The sequence below is a fragment of the Gorilla gorilla genome, chromosome 12, assembly GCF_029281585.2.
Source record: "Gorilla gorilla gorilla isolate KB3781 chromosome 12, NHGRI_mGorGor1-v2.1_pri, whole genome shotgun sequence".
NCBI classification, from domain to species: Eukaryota; Metazoa; Chordata; class Mammalia; order Primates; family Hominidae; genus Gorilla; species Gorilla gorilla.
The window spans coordinates 92,263,111-92,278,170 of NC_073236.2; the positions used below are offsets into that span (position 1 = coordinate 92,263,111).

Consider the following 15,060-nt stretch of genomic DNA (forward strand, 5'->3'; position numbering starts at 1 on the left):
CATGAAACATATCCAAAGTATCCTATGAAACATCCAAATAATGATAATTAAAATGGAAATACAAGTGGAAAACGAACAACTCCTTATGGACAAATGTAGTTAAAATTCAATTTATTAATGTTCTTTTACACTGTTTGGAATAGCGCAATGGCACAATTCCTGCTATAACAATTATATTCCCCCGAGTAAAACTGTGATCTGTGTCCTTTTACAAAATATTTAAATGGAATCCTTATTTAAGATTGAAGCCAGCCGGGCGTGGTGGCTCACGCCTGTAACCCCAGAACTTTGGGAGGCTGAGGCGGGTGGATCACCTGAGGTCGGTGGACTGCCTGAGGTCAGGAGTTCGAGACCAGCCTGACCAACATGGAGAAACCGTCTCTACCAAAAATACAAAAATTAGCCCAGCATGGTGGAGCGTGCCTGTAATCCCAGCTACTAAGGAGGCTGAGGCAGGAGAATCGCTTGAACCCAGGAAATGGAGGTTGTGGTGAGCCAAGAACACACCATTGCATTCCAGCCTGGGCAACAAGACTAAAACTCCGTCTCAGAGAAAGAAAAAAAAAGATTGAAGCTATTACCCCTTTTAAAACACAAACACAGGCAGAGTGGCTGTAATCCGAGCACTTTGGGAGGCCGAGGCAGGTGGATCACCTGAGGTCAGGAGTTCAAGACCAGCCTGACCAACATGGGGAAAACCCATCTCTACTAAAAATACAAGTTAGGTGTGGTGGCACATTCCTGTAATCCCAGCTATTCAGGAGGCTGAGGGAGGAGAATCACTTGAACCCGGGAGGCGGAGGTTGTGGTGAGCTGAGATAGCACCACTGCACTCCAGCCTGGACAACAGGAGCAAAACTCTGTCAAAAAAAAAAAAAAAGAGAGAGACAGAGAGAAAGAAAAAAAAAAAACCACAAACATATATACACACACACAGTATTTCTCATTACTGTAGTATAAATATCTTTCAATACCAAAAGTTTTCAAAATAAGAAAAATGGTTTTTTTTTTTTTTTTTTTTTTTGAGACGGAGTCTTGTTCTGTCACCCAGGCTAGAGTGCAGTGGCGCAATCTTGGCTCACTGCAACCTCTGCCTCCCAGCTTCACGCCATTCTCCTGCCTCAGCCTCCTGAGTAGCTGGGACTACAGGCACCAACCACTATGCCCGGCGAATGTTTTATATTTTTACTAGAGATGGGGTTTCACCACCGTGTTAGCCAGGATGGTCTCGATCTCCTGACCTCATGATCTGCCGGCCTCGGCCTCCCAAAGTGCTGGGATTACAGGCGTGAGCCACGGCGCCCGGCTTGTTTTGTTTTTTTTGAGACGTAGTCTGACTCTGTTGCCCAGGCTGGATTTCAGTGGTGTGATCTCAACTCACTGCAACCTCTGCTTCCCGGGCTCAAGCGATTCTCATGCCTTGGCCTCCACAGTAGCTAAGATTACAGGCATGTACCACCACACCCGGCTAATTTTTGTATTTTTTAGTAGAGATGGGGTTTCACCACGCTGGCCAGGCTGGTCTTGAACTCTTGACCTCAAGTGATCCACCTGCCTCGGCCTCCCAAAGTGTTGGAATTATAGGCGTAAGCCACCATGCCCGGCCAGGAAAATGTTTTGAAACTAAATCTTATTGAACAATTTGAAGAGAAAATTAAAATTAGAGGTTGGGCCGGGCACAGCATCTGTAATCCTGTAATCCCAGCACTTTGGGAGGGCAAGGCAGGTGGACTGCTTGAGCCCAGGAGTTCGAGACCAGCCTGAGCAACATGGGGAAATCCTGTGTCTATTAAAAATACAAAGTAGTGGGGCACAACTGTAGTCCCAGCTACTTGGGTGGCTGAGGTGGGATGGCTTGAGCCCAGGAGGTAGAGGTTGCAGTGGGCCAAAATTGTGCCACTGCACTCCAGCCTGAGCGACAAAGCCAAACCCTTCTCCAAAAATAAAAAGAGGTTGAAATAAACAATACTCAAGGAAGATGAGAATAAAATAAGAAAAAAATATTCACTGGCATCAAGGAGGGAATGAAATTAAGAACAAAAAGAGGTGATGTAAAGGAGACAGAAAGGAGAGAGAAGTAATTATCAGCAGTGGGAGAAAATCAGTTCATCAAGATGATAATTGTGGCCTTGATGGAATCACTCAATGGCACAGCAGACATGTATAGCTCAAGAACAGTACAGGGCAAGTAGCAGCACAAACAGACTACTATGAAACAGGCAAATAAAAAGAATTAAAGAAATGCATGAGGGAAAGACATTATAAAAGTGAGACCACTGTGTGAAGGGACAAGCTGCAAAATATAAAAGCAGAGGCAGGCAAGGACCAGATTCTGCAGGTCATAATCTAGTGAGTGACTTTTTCACTTTTGGCATCATGTGGCCCATTCAGTCCTATCTTTTTTCATATGTTATAACTAACCCACAAAAAACTTGAAGATGATTAGAACACTCCAAAAGTTGTATCTTATCCAAGCTAAAATATATATATTTCTTGAACCAGGAGGATTCTAGTGTGCTGGAAGAACAACACACCTAGATTTGGCAACAGAAGATCTAAGTTTAGGCACCCACCAGCACTAGCCGTCTAACTGAGGAAAAGTAAAGTCTTAGCTTCTTCACCTATAAAATGAGAAATATACATGTCTTCTTTACTGAGAATTATGAGGAACAAACTAATTACTAGGGTGTCTGAACACCTAGAATGTCTGCATATAATAGACACTCAAAGTACTTGTTAAACAGATGATAGGGGATCATATATATAAAAGCTACCTGTAAAGTTCTGGGAAAATTCAGGAGGGGAGGGAGTAGAACAGGCCATAGTTTCCAGAACAGTACAGAAGGAGAAAGGCTTTAGCCTCCCCCCACCATAAGTCACAGAAGATTTTAAATATAATTTAAAATTTTTTAAATAATTTTTTTTACTTATCAATAATTTGTTTCAGGGACTTCCTGAGATTAGCCAGAAAACTGGCAGGAAAAAACTTTTTTGTTTCAACATGAAACATGATTAAAACAAAAAAAACCCATCTAGTGAATGGCCTCATATTTCCCTCAACTAATTTAAACACCCAACTGAAATACCAGAATAATTTTTTTAACTTGATAAATGATAGTAAAATTTTCTTAGAAAAAATAAACATGTGGGTCAGGCACAGTGGCTCACACCTGTAATCTCAGCACTTTGGGAAGCTGAGGCAGGTGGATCACTTGAGGCCAGGAGTCCGAGACCAGCCTGTCCAACATGGTGAAAACCCATCTCTACTAAAAATACAAAAATGAACTAGGCGTGGTGGTGCATGCCTATAATCCTAGCTACTCAGGAAGCTGAAGCATGAGAATCGCTTGAATCCGGGAGGTGGAGGCTGCAGTGAGTAAAGACTGTGCGTCACTGCACTCCAGCCTGGGCGACACAGCAAGACTCTGTCTCAGGGGGGGAAAAAAAAAAAGATAAGGCCGGGCGCGGTGGCTCACACCTGTAATCCCAGCACTTTGGGAGGGAGAGGCGGGCGGATCACGAGGTCAGGAGATCGAGACCACGGTGAAACCCCATCTCTACTAAAAATACAAAAAATTAGCTGGGCGCAGTGGTGGGCACCTGTAGTCCCAGCTACTCGGGAGGCTGAGGCAGGAGAATGGCGTGAACCCGGAAGGCGGAGCTTGCAGTGAGCCGAGATCACGCCACTGCACTCCAGCCTGGGCAACAGAGCGAGACTCCATCTCCAAAAAAAAAAAAAGATAAAAGAAACATGTGAAAATAACTAAAGCAGAGATATGAGGGGGAACTAGCTCTAATAGATATGGTAACACAGAATAAGCAATAAAATATATTTTGTGTAGACAAAAGAATGGTGAGACGAGGTAAAAGTAGAGTCTTTAAAATAGACCCAAAGTACCACTTCAGTCAATGGAGAACAGACGGATTATTTAACAAATGGTGTTGCGACAGCTGACTGCTATTTGGAAGAAAGCTTGACTCTTACCTGATGACTACATTAGTAAAACTTATCATAGAACATTCACATCATGTTAGACCATTTAGGGAATTAATAAAGGGTTAAAAATATAATAACGACTTGCAAACCTGTTGGTAAATTTAACACCATTCTTCTGGATATCTACAGTACTAAAGTTTTTATTGTTACGAAGGACTTTTTCTTCCTTACAGGTTACACGAAAGTAATATCCAAACTGTGCACTGGAATCCAGTTTAATCTGTTTGCCAGGGTCCAAGCCTTGATAATCAAGAAGAAAAGAAAAAGTATTCCATAAATACCTACTGCCATTTTTCAATGTAATTCTAAAATTATTTAAATAGTGAAAAACATATTGTTATTATATGACAACATACTCACAATTATTATCTAACCAGAAAAGATTCAAATACTACTTACTTGAAAACTACATGAATTATGGATATCTATTTATAAAATCCTCAACTCCCTTATGAATGTTAGTTTCTGACTTGAAAGCTGCTTTCTGGGTAAACCCATCCAAGGTTGGAGAGCACCAGCACTGGGCAACATATTTGCCCCAATTACCATAAGCACATGAGGATGGATTAAGGTGTAACCCCACCCTCGAGGAGTTATGCATGAGAATTCTTTTCTTAACTGAAGTTATTTCTTTGGAACTAATATAGAGTATAATTAATGTGACCAAATACAATTTCCAAACAAAAACTTGAGACTCTGACAATGAAACTCTAGGAAAACTAGTGCACATATTTTCTGTTAAGCACAGGAAACTTCACAAACCAAATGATCTGATTGATATGTGAAAGGAAAATAAATCTCGGAACCCCAAAATCACTAAGCCGAGGGAAAAGTCAAGCTGGGAACTATGTCAGACAAACCTGCCTTCCATCTTATTTCTAAATAAGATAGCGACAAAGATTTAAAAACTACATACTTCCCTCACTACATACTTTCCCTCCACAAAGAAAGTCCTTGTGGGCCTCCAGATGTTCACTCTCAAACAATTCTGTTGAATTTCACCCTAGCAATGTAAACTGATAGCTTATCTTCACAGGTGAGGGACAGAAAGTCATCCCTCGGCTCACCTGACACAAATGCATTTCTGACTGCTTCCTCTGACCTACTGTTTATGTAAAAACGCAGATTCACTGAGCCAGACTAAGCTTGTTTATTCAGTGAAAGGCTGATCAAGGACTCAAAAGAATGCAACCTTTTGTCTCTTATCTCTACTTATTACCTGAAAGCCCCTTGCTTCGAGTTGTCCTGCCTTTCTGGATAGAATCAATGTACATCTTACACATGTTGACTGATGTCTTATGTCTCCCTAAAATGTATAAAAGCAAGCTGTACCCTAACCACCTTGCGCATGTGTCATCAGAACCTTGTGAGACTATGTCATGGATGCATCCTTAACCTCGGCAAAATAAAGTTTCTAAATTGGTTGAGACCTGTCTCGGATATTTTGGGTACACAATCAGCTAGACCTTCTGCATCAAGAATTTGAGTTTTTATAAATACATTCCCTCTTCATAATTTCATTAACCAATATGATCTCTAGACCACAAACTAAGAGAGACAGAGAGAGAGAATCTACAAATGTACTTGCTGAAGCGTGGCCATCAAATGTTAGTAGTAGCAAACAATTAAAGACAGACCTCGCTTGACCAGTGAGAAAAGGGAAAGTAGAGACCCATCCAGAAATGAAATCGGACTGATCTGAACAAAGGAACCTCTCAAAACATTCAAAGTGAAAGAGTAGTTCCACAATGAAAGACTGCAAACAATCAGTGATCAAAGTTTCAAAACAAAGGACCATGTTCATGAGTATGTAATGCAGTTTGCTTATATATGCATTTCACTGCAGTATTAACAACAGCAACATCACTAAACATGAAAGACAATGGTATTTATAGAATACTGTTTATTTAACACATGTAAACCTAGGCTGCCATGAGGATCACAAGTTTATTTAAAATAAGGCTCATATCCTCAAAGTGTAATGGCATTTCTGATGACACGTAGGTCTAAGAATTAAAGCAATGAATCCAACATGTTAATGCTATAGAAGAATGTGGTGAAAACCAGAGAAATTAAGTAATTTGTAAAGAGCTTCAGAAAAAGTTTCCAAGCTGCAACTAGAACTCGTGTTTCCCAATTCCCAGCCTAATGCTTCTTATACTACAGTTACAGTTTCTGTCTCAATTTGAGTGCTATTTATGTTGCTTTCAACATACTTTTTAATAAAACAAATTTACTTAATTTTAAAATGAAATTAAACTTAATTTATACTGTTAAAAGTTTTTGCCATTAATTTTCTCATTAGCACTCAATAAAATAGATCAAAAAATAGGCAATAATTTAATATATACTATGATGCATTCCTCTGTTTTTTTTTTAAAGACAAGGTGTTGCTCTCACTCTGTCCCTCAGGCTAGATGGAATGCAGTGGTGCTATCATGGCTCACTGCAGCCTCAACCTCCTAAGCTAAAGCAATCCTCCCACCTCAGCCTCCCGAGTAGCTGGGACCACAGGTGTGCATCACCACACCCAGCAAGTTTTTTTCCTTTTGATTTTTGGTAGAAATGTGGTCTATGTTGCACAGGCTAGTCTTGAACTCCTGGGCTGAAGTGATCCTCCTAAAGTATTGGGATTATTGGCATGAGTCACTGTGCCTGGCCAATGATGCATTCTCTTTTCTTATTTTGAGATAGGATCTCACCCTGTCACCCAGGCTGGAGTGCAGTAGTGCAATTATGGCTCATTGTAGCCTCAACCTCCCTAGCTCAAGTAATCCTGTCACCTCGGCCTCCTGAGTAGCTGGGACCACAGGTGCGTGCCACCATGTCTGGCTAATTTTTGTATCTGTTGTAGAGACAGGGTTTCATCATGTTGCCCAGGTTAGTGTCAAACTCCTGGACTCAAGCAATCTGCCCACCTCGGTCTCTCAAACTGCTAGGATCACTACAGGCGTGAGCCACCACACCCAGTCCAATGATGCATTCTTAACAGGATTCTTCCTTCATAAAACCAATTATCAGCAGAAAAACTTCCAGCCAAGCAAGTTAACATATAGTGAAACACAGAAATCTGTAGGTACTTTAACTTTCTAGTAAGTCAAAAATTAAGGAAACACAAAATAACTTTAACTCCAGACATATAAACTCTCTGAGCCTCAATATCCTTAGCTATGAAATGAGGAAGGTGGACTTTAATGCAAAGGTTCTTAATTAGGGATCTACTCCATGTCTGGACTCTCTACAGAACTATTTGCAAATTTTTTATATATGTAGGTATGGGCATCAGATTATCTGGAAGTTTACTACTGCTTAAATACACTGTTTTGTTCTGGATTTCTAAACTTCTTTGTACTGAGTATCTTACACATGTTTGATGAAAATCCAGGAAAAAAAACCATGTGAACCCACAGGGAATTAATAAGCTGGTATGGAAGACAGACTTCTTCCAAAAGTGACATTAATGAACTGCTTGGAAACCCCAAAGCCTAATCAGTGCACTACTCCTAGAAGAATTGGGCTTGGTGATCCTCCTAGGAGTATCCTGTTACCAGTGGAGGTGACATTTAAAATAGGGCTTGTTTAAATGACATCATACAAGGGCCTGTTGGGCGATTTCTGTTTGACAGGGATGTGGAGTCATCATCTTGGGGACAGGGAACTTATAATTCTGGCATCAATATTTTGTCTATACAGTGTATAGACAAAAGAATTATTCCAACCTCCAATGACCCATTCTTACCAAGATCTCTGGCTGCACTTATTAATGTTGACTGCATCTTCTTTTCCAAGTCATTCATTATTTCTCTTAATTCACTAAGATTAGGATCAAATGAAGGTTTTACAAGGAATTCATGGTTTTCCACCTGCAAACAGAACAAAGTGACAAAATCCCATAAATAATGGGTAAAGACAAATTATAAAGCAAATATTTCCTCCCACTTAAATTTTACTGTTTTCAGTTAAATAATTTACTATCCATAAGTTATTCAGTCACAACTATTAAGGAGTTTCTATTTATAGAAATGTAAAATTCTGTTCATTAGGACTTTAGAGTTCTATATGTACAAAAATGATTCATATGAAACAGTTACAGTGCTGATGATGTATATGTCCCCAATAGTATTCTACATTTTATTTATATTTTTCCTAAACATTTAAAATGTCCTCCCTAAAAATTACCAAATAACGTTCAATGTGCAAAACTTGTAATAGTTATATATTGCCCAAACCAAGGATCTACCTTAGAAATCTCAAAAAGCTCTAAGAAACTAAAGAATTTTATTTCTTAAAAGTTCATCAAAATCTCAATTTAAAGACATACTCTTAAGTACTTTGTTTCACTAAATTCTTACCAGTAATAACAGCAAGAAACCACAACGAGAAACAGATCTCATTTACAATAGCAAAAACATACATAAAATATTCAGAAACAATCTTGATTATATAGGACCTTTATAAAGATAACTGCCTATTGGAAGATTTAAAAGAAGAATTTGAATGTTAAATTCAGCTGATTAAAAAACTACACAAGAATTGGACTGGCACCGTGGCTCCTGCTTGTAATCCCAGCACTTTGGGAGGCCGAGGCAGGTGGATCTCTTGAGGTCAGGAGTTTGAGACCAGCTTGGCCAACATGGTGAAACCCCATCTCTACTAAAAATACAAAATTAGCCAGGCGTAGCAGTGCGCACCTGTAGTCCCAGCTATTTGGCAGGCTGAGGCAGGACAATCACTTGAACAAGGGAGGCGGAGGTTGCAATGAGCCAACATCGTGCAACTGTACTCCAGCCTAGGTGACAGACCGAGACTCGTCAAAGAAAGACAGAAAAGAGAAGAGAAGAGAAGAGAGAAGAAAAGAAAGAAAAGAAAAAAAAGAAAAGAGAGAGAGAGGCCGGGCACGGTGGCTCACGCCTGTAATCTCCTTTGGGAGGCCGAGGCGGGCAGATCACGAGGTCAGGAGATTGAGACCATCCTGGCTAACACAATGAAACCCTGCCTCTACTAAAAACACACACAAAAAAAATTAGCCGGGAGTGGTGGTGGGCACCTGTAGTCCCAGCTACTTGGGAGGCTGAGGCAGGAGAATGGCGCGAACCCAGGAGGCGGAGCTTGCTGTGAGCAGAGATCGCACCACTGCACTCCAGCCTGGGCGACACAGCGAGACTCCATCTCAAAAAAAAAAAAAAAAAAAAGAAAGAAGAGGTAAACTATGAAAAGAGAAAACTAGATCTAATATTATTATTAAGCTATTTATTCCTAGAGATTGTTCAATAGGAATTCTTTTTTGAAACAAAACAACTAAAATTTACATGAAATTGTGAAAGAACATCTAAAAAAAGAATGAAGTGTATCCTTACTAGGCATTACAGTGAAACAGACAATTATATATGGAAGCTTAATATAACAGAGTGAGTCCGTTCTCTTGATTTAAAACATTCAATAAATGAGGTTGAGATAAATTGTTCCTAATTACTATCCACTTAGAGAGAGCACACTTTAACATACCAGAAGCAAACTATGCAAGGAATAAGGAATTAAAATCAAATTACAGAAAGCTAGCAAAAAAGAGAATATACATAAAATAACTTTCTCAACTTAAACCAACCAAAAGAAATTCAATATAATATTAAAATTAAAAATTCTGAATAAACCTAATTTTTAAAAGATGAAACATTTAAAAAAAAGCTTCACAAAATGTAAAAAGATAAAGGTTAATATATTCTTTTATAAAAAGCACTTGCTTCCATGTATAAGAAAACATCAAGGTCATCAAGTGGGCATGTGTAAGCACTAAAAACTCACAGATAAGAAAATAAGTAGTGAACTAATCCACAGGAAATGCTATAAGAATAAAAGACAGAAATATTTAAGCAACCTTGAGATTATTCTACAGCTTTTTTTTTTTTTTAAGAAAAAGAAACTAGCTACAGTAAAATTAGTACACTCATTCAGTTCTAGTGAGAATCTAACTTGGTATAACCTTTAAAAATGAAAAAGCAGTATGCGGCAAGGCTCAGAGATACTTGTTATTCTCTTTGACATAGCAATTCTACTCCTAGAAATTCGATCTGAGGAAATAATGCAACAGAAGCAAAACAATACAGAGCTGAATAAAATCTCTGCAGACTTATCTGTTATAGCAAAACTTAAAAATAATAAAACATCATAGTATTTGCACAATGGTACATCAGTAAAATAGAATACTGTGCAGTAATTTAAACAGGTAATGATGATTATCTGGAAATATGGACTAAGACTTATAATAATTCAGGAAAAAAATGCTATAATGGTGCACTGAAACTGTGCTAATGAACTTGCCTCTTCCAATGAATCTGAGAGGTGAGCCAAGCCAGGCCAAGTTCCTATCCTCACTCACCATCTTCAAGAAACCTAGTTGGTAAGTCAACAAAACTCTTGAGAATTCCTACAAATAATCCCAAATCTGGAGAGAAGAAAACTTAATGAATATCCTTACATTTTCCTTTCTCAGATGAGGTTACACTGTTTTGAAAGGGCTGCTGAGGAGTCCCCAGTTAAACAAGGGAAAAGTGAATAACTAGCCTCTAACTTACTAAAATAAATACTCAAGGGCCACACACGAAACTGGGCATCTTCAGCAATCCATCACATCCGCCAAACAATCCAGGATAATAAAATATATCACCCAACAAGGTATTCTTATCTAGAACTGGAGTATTCTAAAAATGTGACATCTGACTTCTACTATGTACTAGCTGAACAGTATCAGCCTACCTACAGTATACTTACCTAGGCATCAGAAACACAGTTATTGCTTCAGGCTACACAAAAGGAGACTGAAAAGAAACTAAAAAATGGGATGATGAAACCAAGAAACAAGATGAAAAGAATGAGGAAGGAAAGTTAGGCCTTTGTCAGGCACGGTGGCTCACGCCTGTAATCCTAGCACTTTGGGAGGCCAAGGTAGGTGGATCACCTGAGGTCAGGAGTTCAAGACTAGCCTGGCCAGCATGGTGAAACCCCGTCTACTAAAAATACCAAAAATTAGCCGGGTGTGGTGGTGGGCACCTGTAATCCCAGCTACTCGAGAGGCTGAGGCAGGAGAATCACTTGAACCTGGGAGGTGGAGGCTGCAGTGAGTCGAGATCACACCATTGCACTCCAGCCTGGGCAACAAGAGCAAAACTCTGTATCAAAGAAAAAAAAAAAAGAACTGTATACCTAGAAAAACCATCCTTCAAGAACAAGGGTGAAATATAGACATTTTCAAACAAATAAAACCTAACAGACCTCCAACAAGGGAACTTCTTAAAAATATACAGGAAGGATTGAATACCAAAGAAACTAGTATGCATATGGACAAATCTAAACTTAACATTGACTTACAGAACGGAAATCTGAGAGGTAAAACTGATAGAACTAGAATACTAGACAATTATGAAGAAATGTAACCTGATTTTAGGTGTCTTAAGGTCCTAGTATTTTTTGGGATATCTGAGAAGATACTGATAGGCTTTTGACTTTGATAAGATAAGTAAACACATTGGAAAAAAAAGGTGGCTAACTTCCAAACCAGTGTGTGATGAGATAGGATTGGGGAAGAGCAAAGGGAGAGGATAAAACGGAATTTTAGAAACCCAAGCAATATAAAAGTAAAACAGAATGGGCAAGGGGGGCCATGTATGGTGGCTCATACCTGTAATCCCAGCACTTTGGGAGGCCAAGGCAGGAGGATAACTTGAGCCCAGGAGTTTGAGAGCAGCCTGAACAACATAGTGAGACACCATCTCTATTCTAAGTTTTTTTTGTTTTTTTTTTAATGTGTAAGTGGAACCAGGAAAAAGAGGAATCACCAAATAATTAGGTAGAAATAAATCCAAAGATACTAGTAACTACAACAAACATAATAGACTAAAACTGCTACTAAAAAAATCGAATTAAATTAGCCAGGAGTGTTGGCTCATGCCTGTAATCCCAGCACTTTGGGAGGCTGAGGCAGGTGGATCACCTGAGGTCAGGAGTTCGAGACCAGACTGGCCAACATGGTGAAACCCCGCCTCTACTAAAAATACAAAAATTAGCCAGGCGTGGTGGCGCACGCCTGTAATCCCAGCTCCTAGGGAGGCTAAGGCAGCAGAATCACTTAAACCCGGGAGGCGGGGGCTGCAGTAAGCCGAGATCGCACCACTGCACCCCAGTCTGGGCGACAGAGTGAGACTTAGTCTCAAAAAAAAAAAAAAAAAAGTCAAATTAAATTTAAAAGTAAATAAAATCCAGTTATTAAGCTTTATATTGCTTAAACTTACGGTTAAAAAAAATCATAAAAAAAGAAAAAAATATATACCATATTAAAAAGTGTTTTAAAAAGTACTCTGACATAGCTCTCTTACAATGAAACAAAATGTAAGGCAAAAAAGCATTATTAAGGACAGAGTCCCTAAAGAATGATGAAGATTCAATTCACCACAAAAAAACAACAGCTCTGTGCCTAACATATTAACCAAAAATAGAACTAGATGGAGAAACCCACATCTTTCTCAGTAACCCAGCAGATCACAAATTAGCAAGCATATATAGACAATGAAAAAACAATCCCAAAATTAGAGTACACATCCAATTTTTAAATACATGGGGAACTTTTATGAAACTGACACACACTAAGCTTGGAAATTTAAAAATATACTTCCAAATAATTAACAAACCAAAGAACAAATGATAATAGAAATAAAATACTTGAAGTTGAGTAAGAAATTATACCTCTCTAAACTCACACTTGTAATCCTACAACTTCGGGAAGCCAAGGCAGGAGGATTGCTTGAGCCCAGGAGTTCAAGGCCAGCCTGGGCAACATAGCAAAAACCCTGGCTCTGCTAAAAAATAAAAAAATTAGCCAGGTGTGGTGGCACACACCTATAATCTCAGGTACTCAGGAGGCTGAGGTGGGAGGATCACTGGAGCCCAGGAATTCAAGACCTGCAGTGAGCTATGATCAAACCACTGCACTCCAGCCCGGACAACAGAGCAGGATCCTGTCAATCAATCAATAAATTAATAATTAACGTGGTATGTCCATATAAGGGAATACTATTCAGCTATACGAGGAGATATGGTCTGGATATGTGCCCCCACCCAAGTATCATGTTGAATTGGAACTGGAATCCCCAGTGCTGGAGGTGGAGCCTGATGAGAGGTGACTGGATCGTGAGGGCGGTTTCCCCTGGGTGCTGTTCTCATTACAGTGACTGACTTGTCCTGAGATCTAGTTGTTTAAAAGTGTGGAGCACCTCCCCCTTCTCTCTCTTGCTCCTGCTCCACCATGTAAGATGCCGCACTTCCCTTTCTGCCATGATTTTAAATTTCCTGAGGCCTCCCCAGAAGCTGGGCAGGTGCCATCATCATGCTTCCTGTACGGCCTGCAGAACCATGAGCCAATTAAACCTCTTTTCTTTATAAATTACTCAGTCTCAGCTATTTCTTTATAGCAGTACAAGAACGGACCAATACACAAGGAAATGAAGTACTGACACATGCTACAACGTGGAAGAGCCTTTAAAACATTATACTAAGTGAAAGAGGTCAATCATAAAAGGTCACATGATTCCATTTATATAAAATGTCCAGAACTGACAAGTCCACAGAGACAAAAAGTACATTAGTGGTTGCCGGTGTCTGGGGAAACAGGAGAGACCGCTAATAGATATGAGGTTTTCTTTTGGTTGTGATGAAATATTTTCAAACTAGATGCTGGTGGTCATTTCACAACACTGTGAATATACTAAATGCTAGTCAATACTACACTTTAAAATTGTGGCTTTTTGAGTGGAGGGATTAACCTATGCAGTCAACTGTACATGCCTAGTCTCCACCCAGTAAAAGGTAGCCATAGAAATTTTCAAGACCTGTCCTCAAAACCCTCAATAATGCCTAGAGTTGTGAACAGACTTAATGTTAACAGTGGTTATTTCTGAGTAGTAAATGCAGGGGATATTTTTAACTTTCTTCTTATAATATATGAAGGGTCTTCAAAAAGTTCATGGAAAATGTGTTGTGAAAAAACTATGCATGGATTCAAAAGTTTTTGGCACCAAAATAAACTTGTACTAATTTGCTATAACATGTCTGAATAGGATATAGTCAGAGACACTACGAAGGCTAAGACATCAGTTTAAAAAGAGCCCCTATCAGAGCAGTATGAGTTCTGCTAAGATTGAAGTAAGACCAAACAGCAAATTTATAGTGAAGTCTGCATGGAAGAATAATGAAATAACTGATGCTTTATGAAAATTTTATGGGGTCAATGCTCCTAGGAAATCAGCAGTTTACAAACGGATAACTTGTTCTAACAAGGGATGAGACCATGTCAAAGATGAAGCCCACAGCGGCAGACCATCCGCATCAATTTTTCAGGAAAAATTAATTTTGTTCATTCCCTAATTGAAGAGAACTAATGACTAACAGCAGAAACAATAGCCAACACCACAGGCATCTCAACAATTGGTCCAGTTTACACAATTCTGACTGAAAAATTAAAGCTGAACAAACTTTTCACTTGATGGGTGACAAAACTGTTGCACCCAGATTAACTGCAGACAGGAGCAGAGCTTTCCATAGAAATTTAAACAAGGGATCAAGATCCTGAAGCATTTCTTCAAAGAACTGTAACAGGAGCCGAAACATGGCTTTACCAATACCATCCTGAAGACAAAGCACAATCAAAGCAATGGCTACCAAAAATGGAAGTGGTCCAGTCGAAGCAAAAGTGGACCAGTCAAAGGCAAAGGTCATGGCAACAGTTTTTTGGAATGTTCAGGCATTTTGCTTGCTGATGTTCTGGGGGGATAAAGAACATAAGCTCTGCTTATTATTAGAGTGTTTTGAGAAAGTTATCCCAAGTTTTTGCAGAAAAATGCCAGGGAAAGCATCATCAAAGTCCTTTTCCACCATGACAACGTTCCTGAACACTCTTCTCATCAAACAAGGCCAATTTTGTAAGTTTCTATGGGAAGTCGTTAAGCATCCACCTTGAATTGGCTTCTTCTGACTTCTTTTTGTTCCTAATCTTAAAAGATCTTTAAAGAGCACCT

The 15,060-nt window shown here is 39.3% G+C and overlaps 1 protein-coding gene across 5 annotated transcripts in view; it reads right to left on the minus strand.

Moving 5' to 3' along the window:
• Nucleotides 1-15,060, minus strand: part of MSH2 (mutS homolog 2) — a 107,317-nt gene that overhangs the window by 41,547 nt on the left and 50,710 nt on the right. For all 5 annotated transcript variants that reach the window (XM_055377842.2, XM_055377843.2, XM_004029201.5 and 2 more), the window contains 2 exons: nucleotides 7,737-7,860; nucleotides 4,087-4,237 (listed from right to left, as the gene is read on the minus strand). In XM_055377842.2, coding sequence (XP_055233817.2) covers nucleotides 4,087-4,237; nucleotides 7,737-7,860 — 275 coding nt within the window. The remainder of the gene's footprint in view (nucleotides 1-4,086; nucleotides 4,238-7,736; nucleotides 7,861-15,060) is intronic.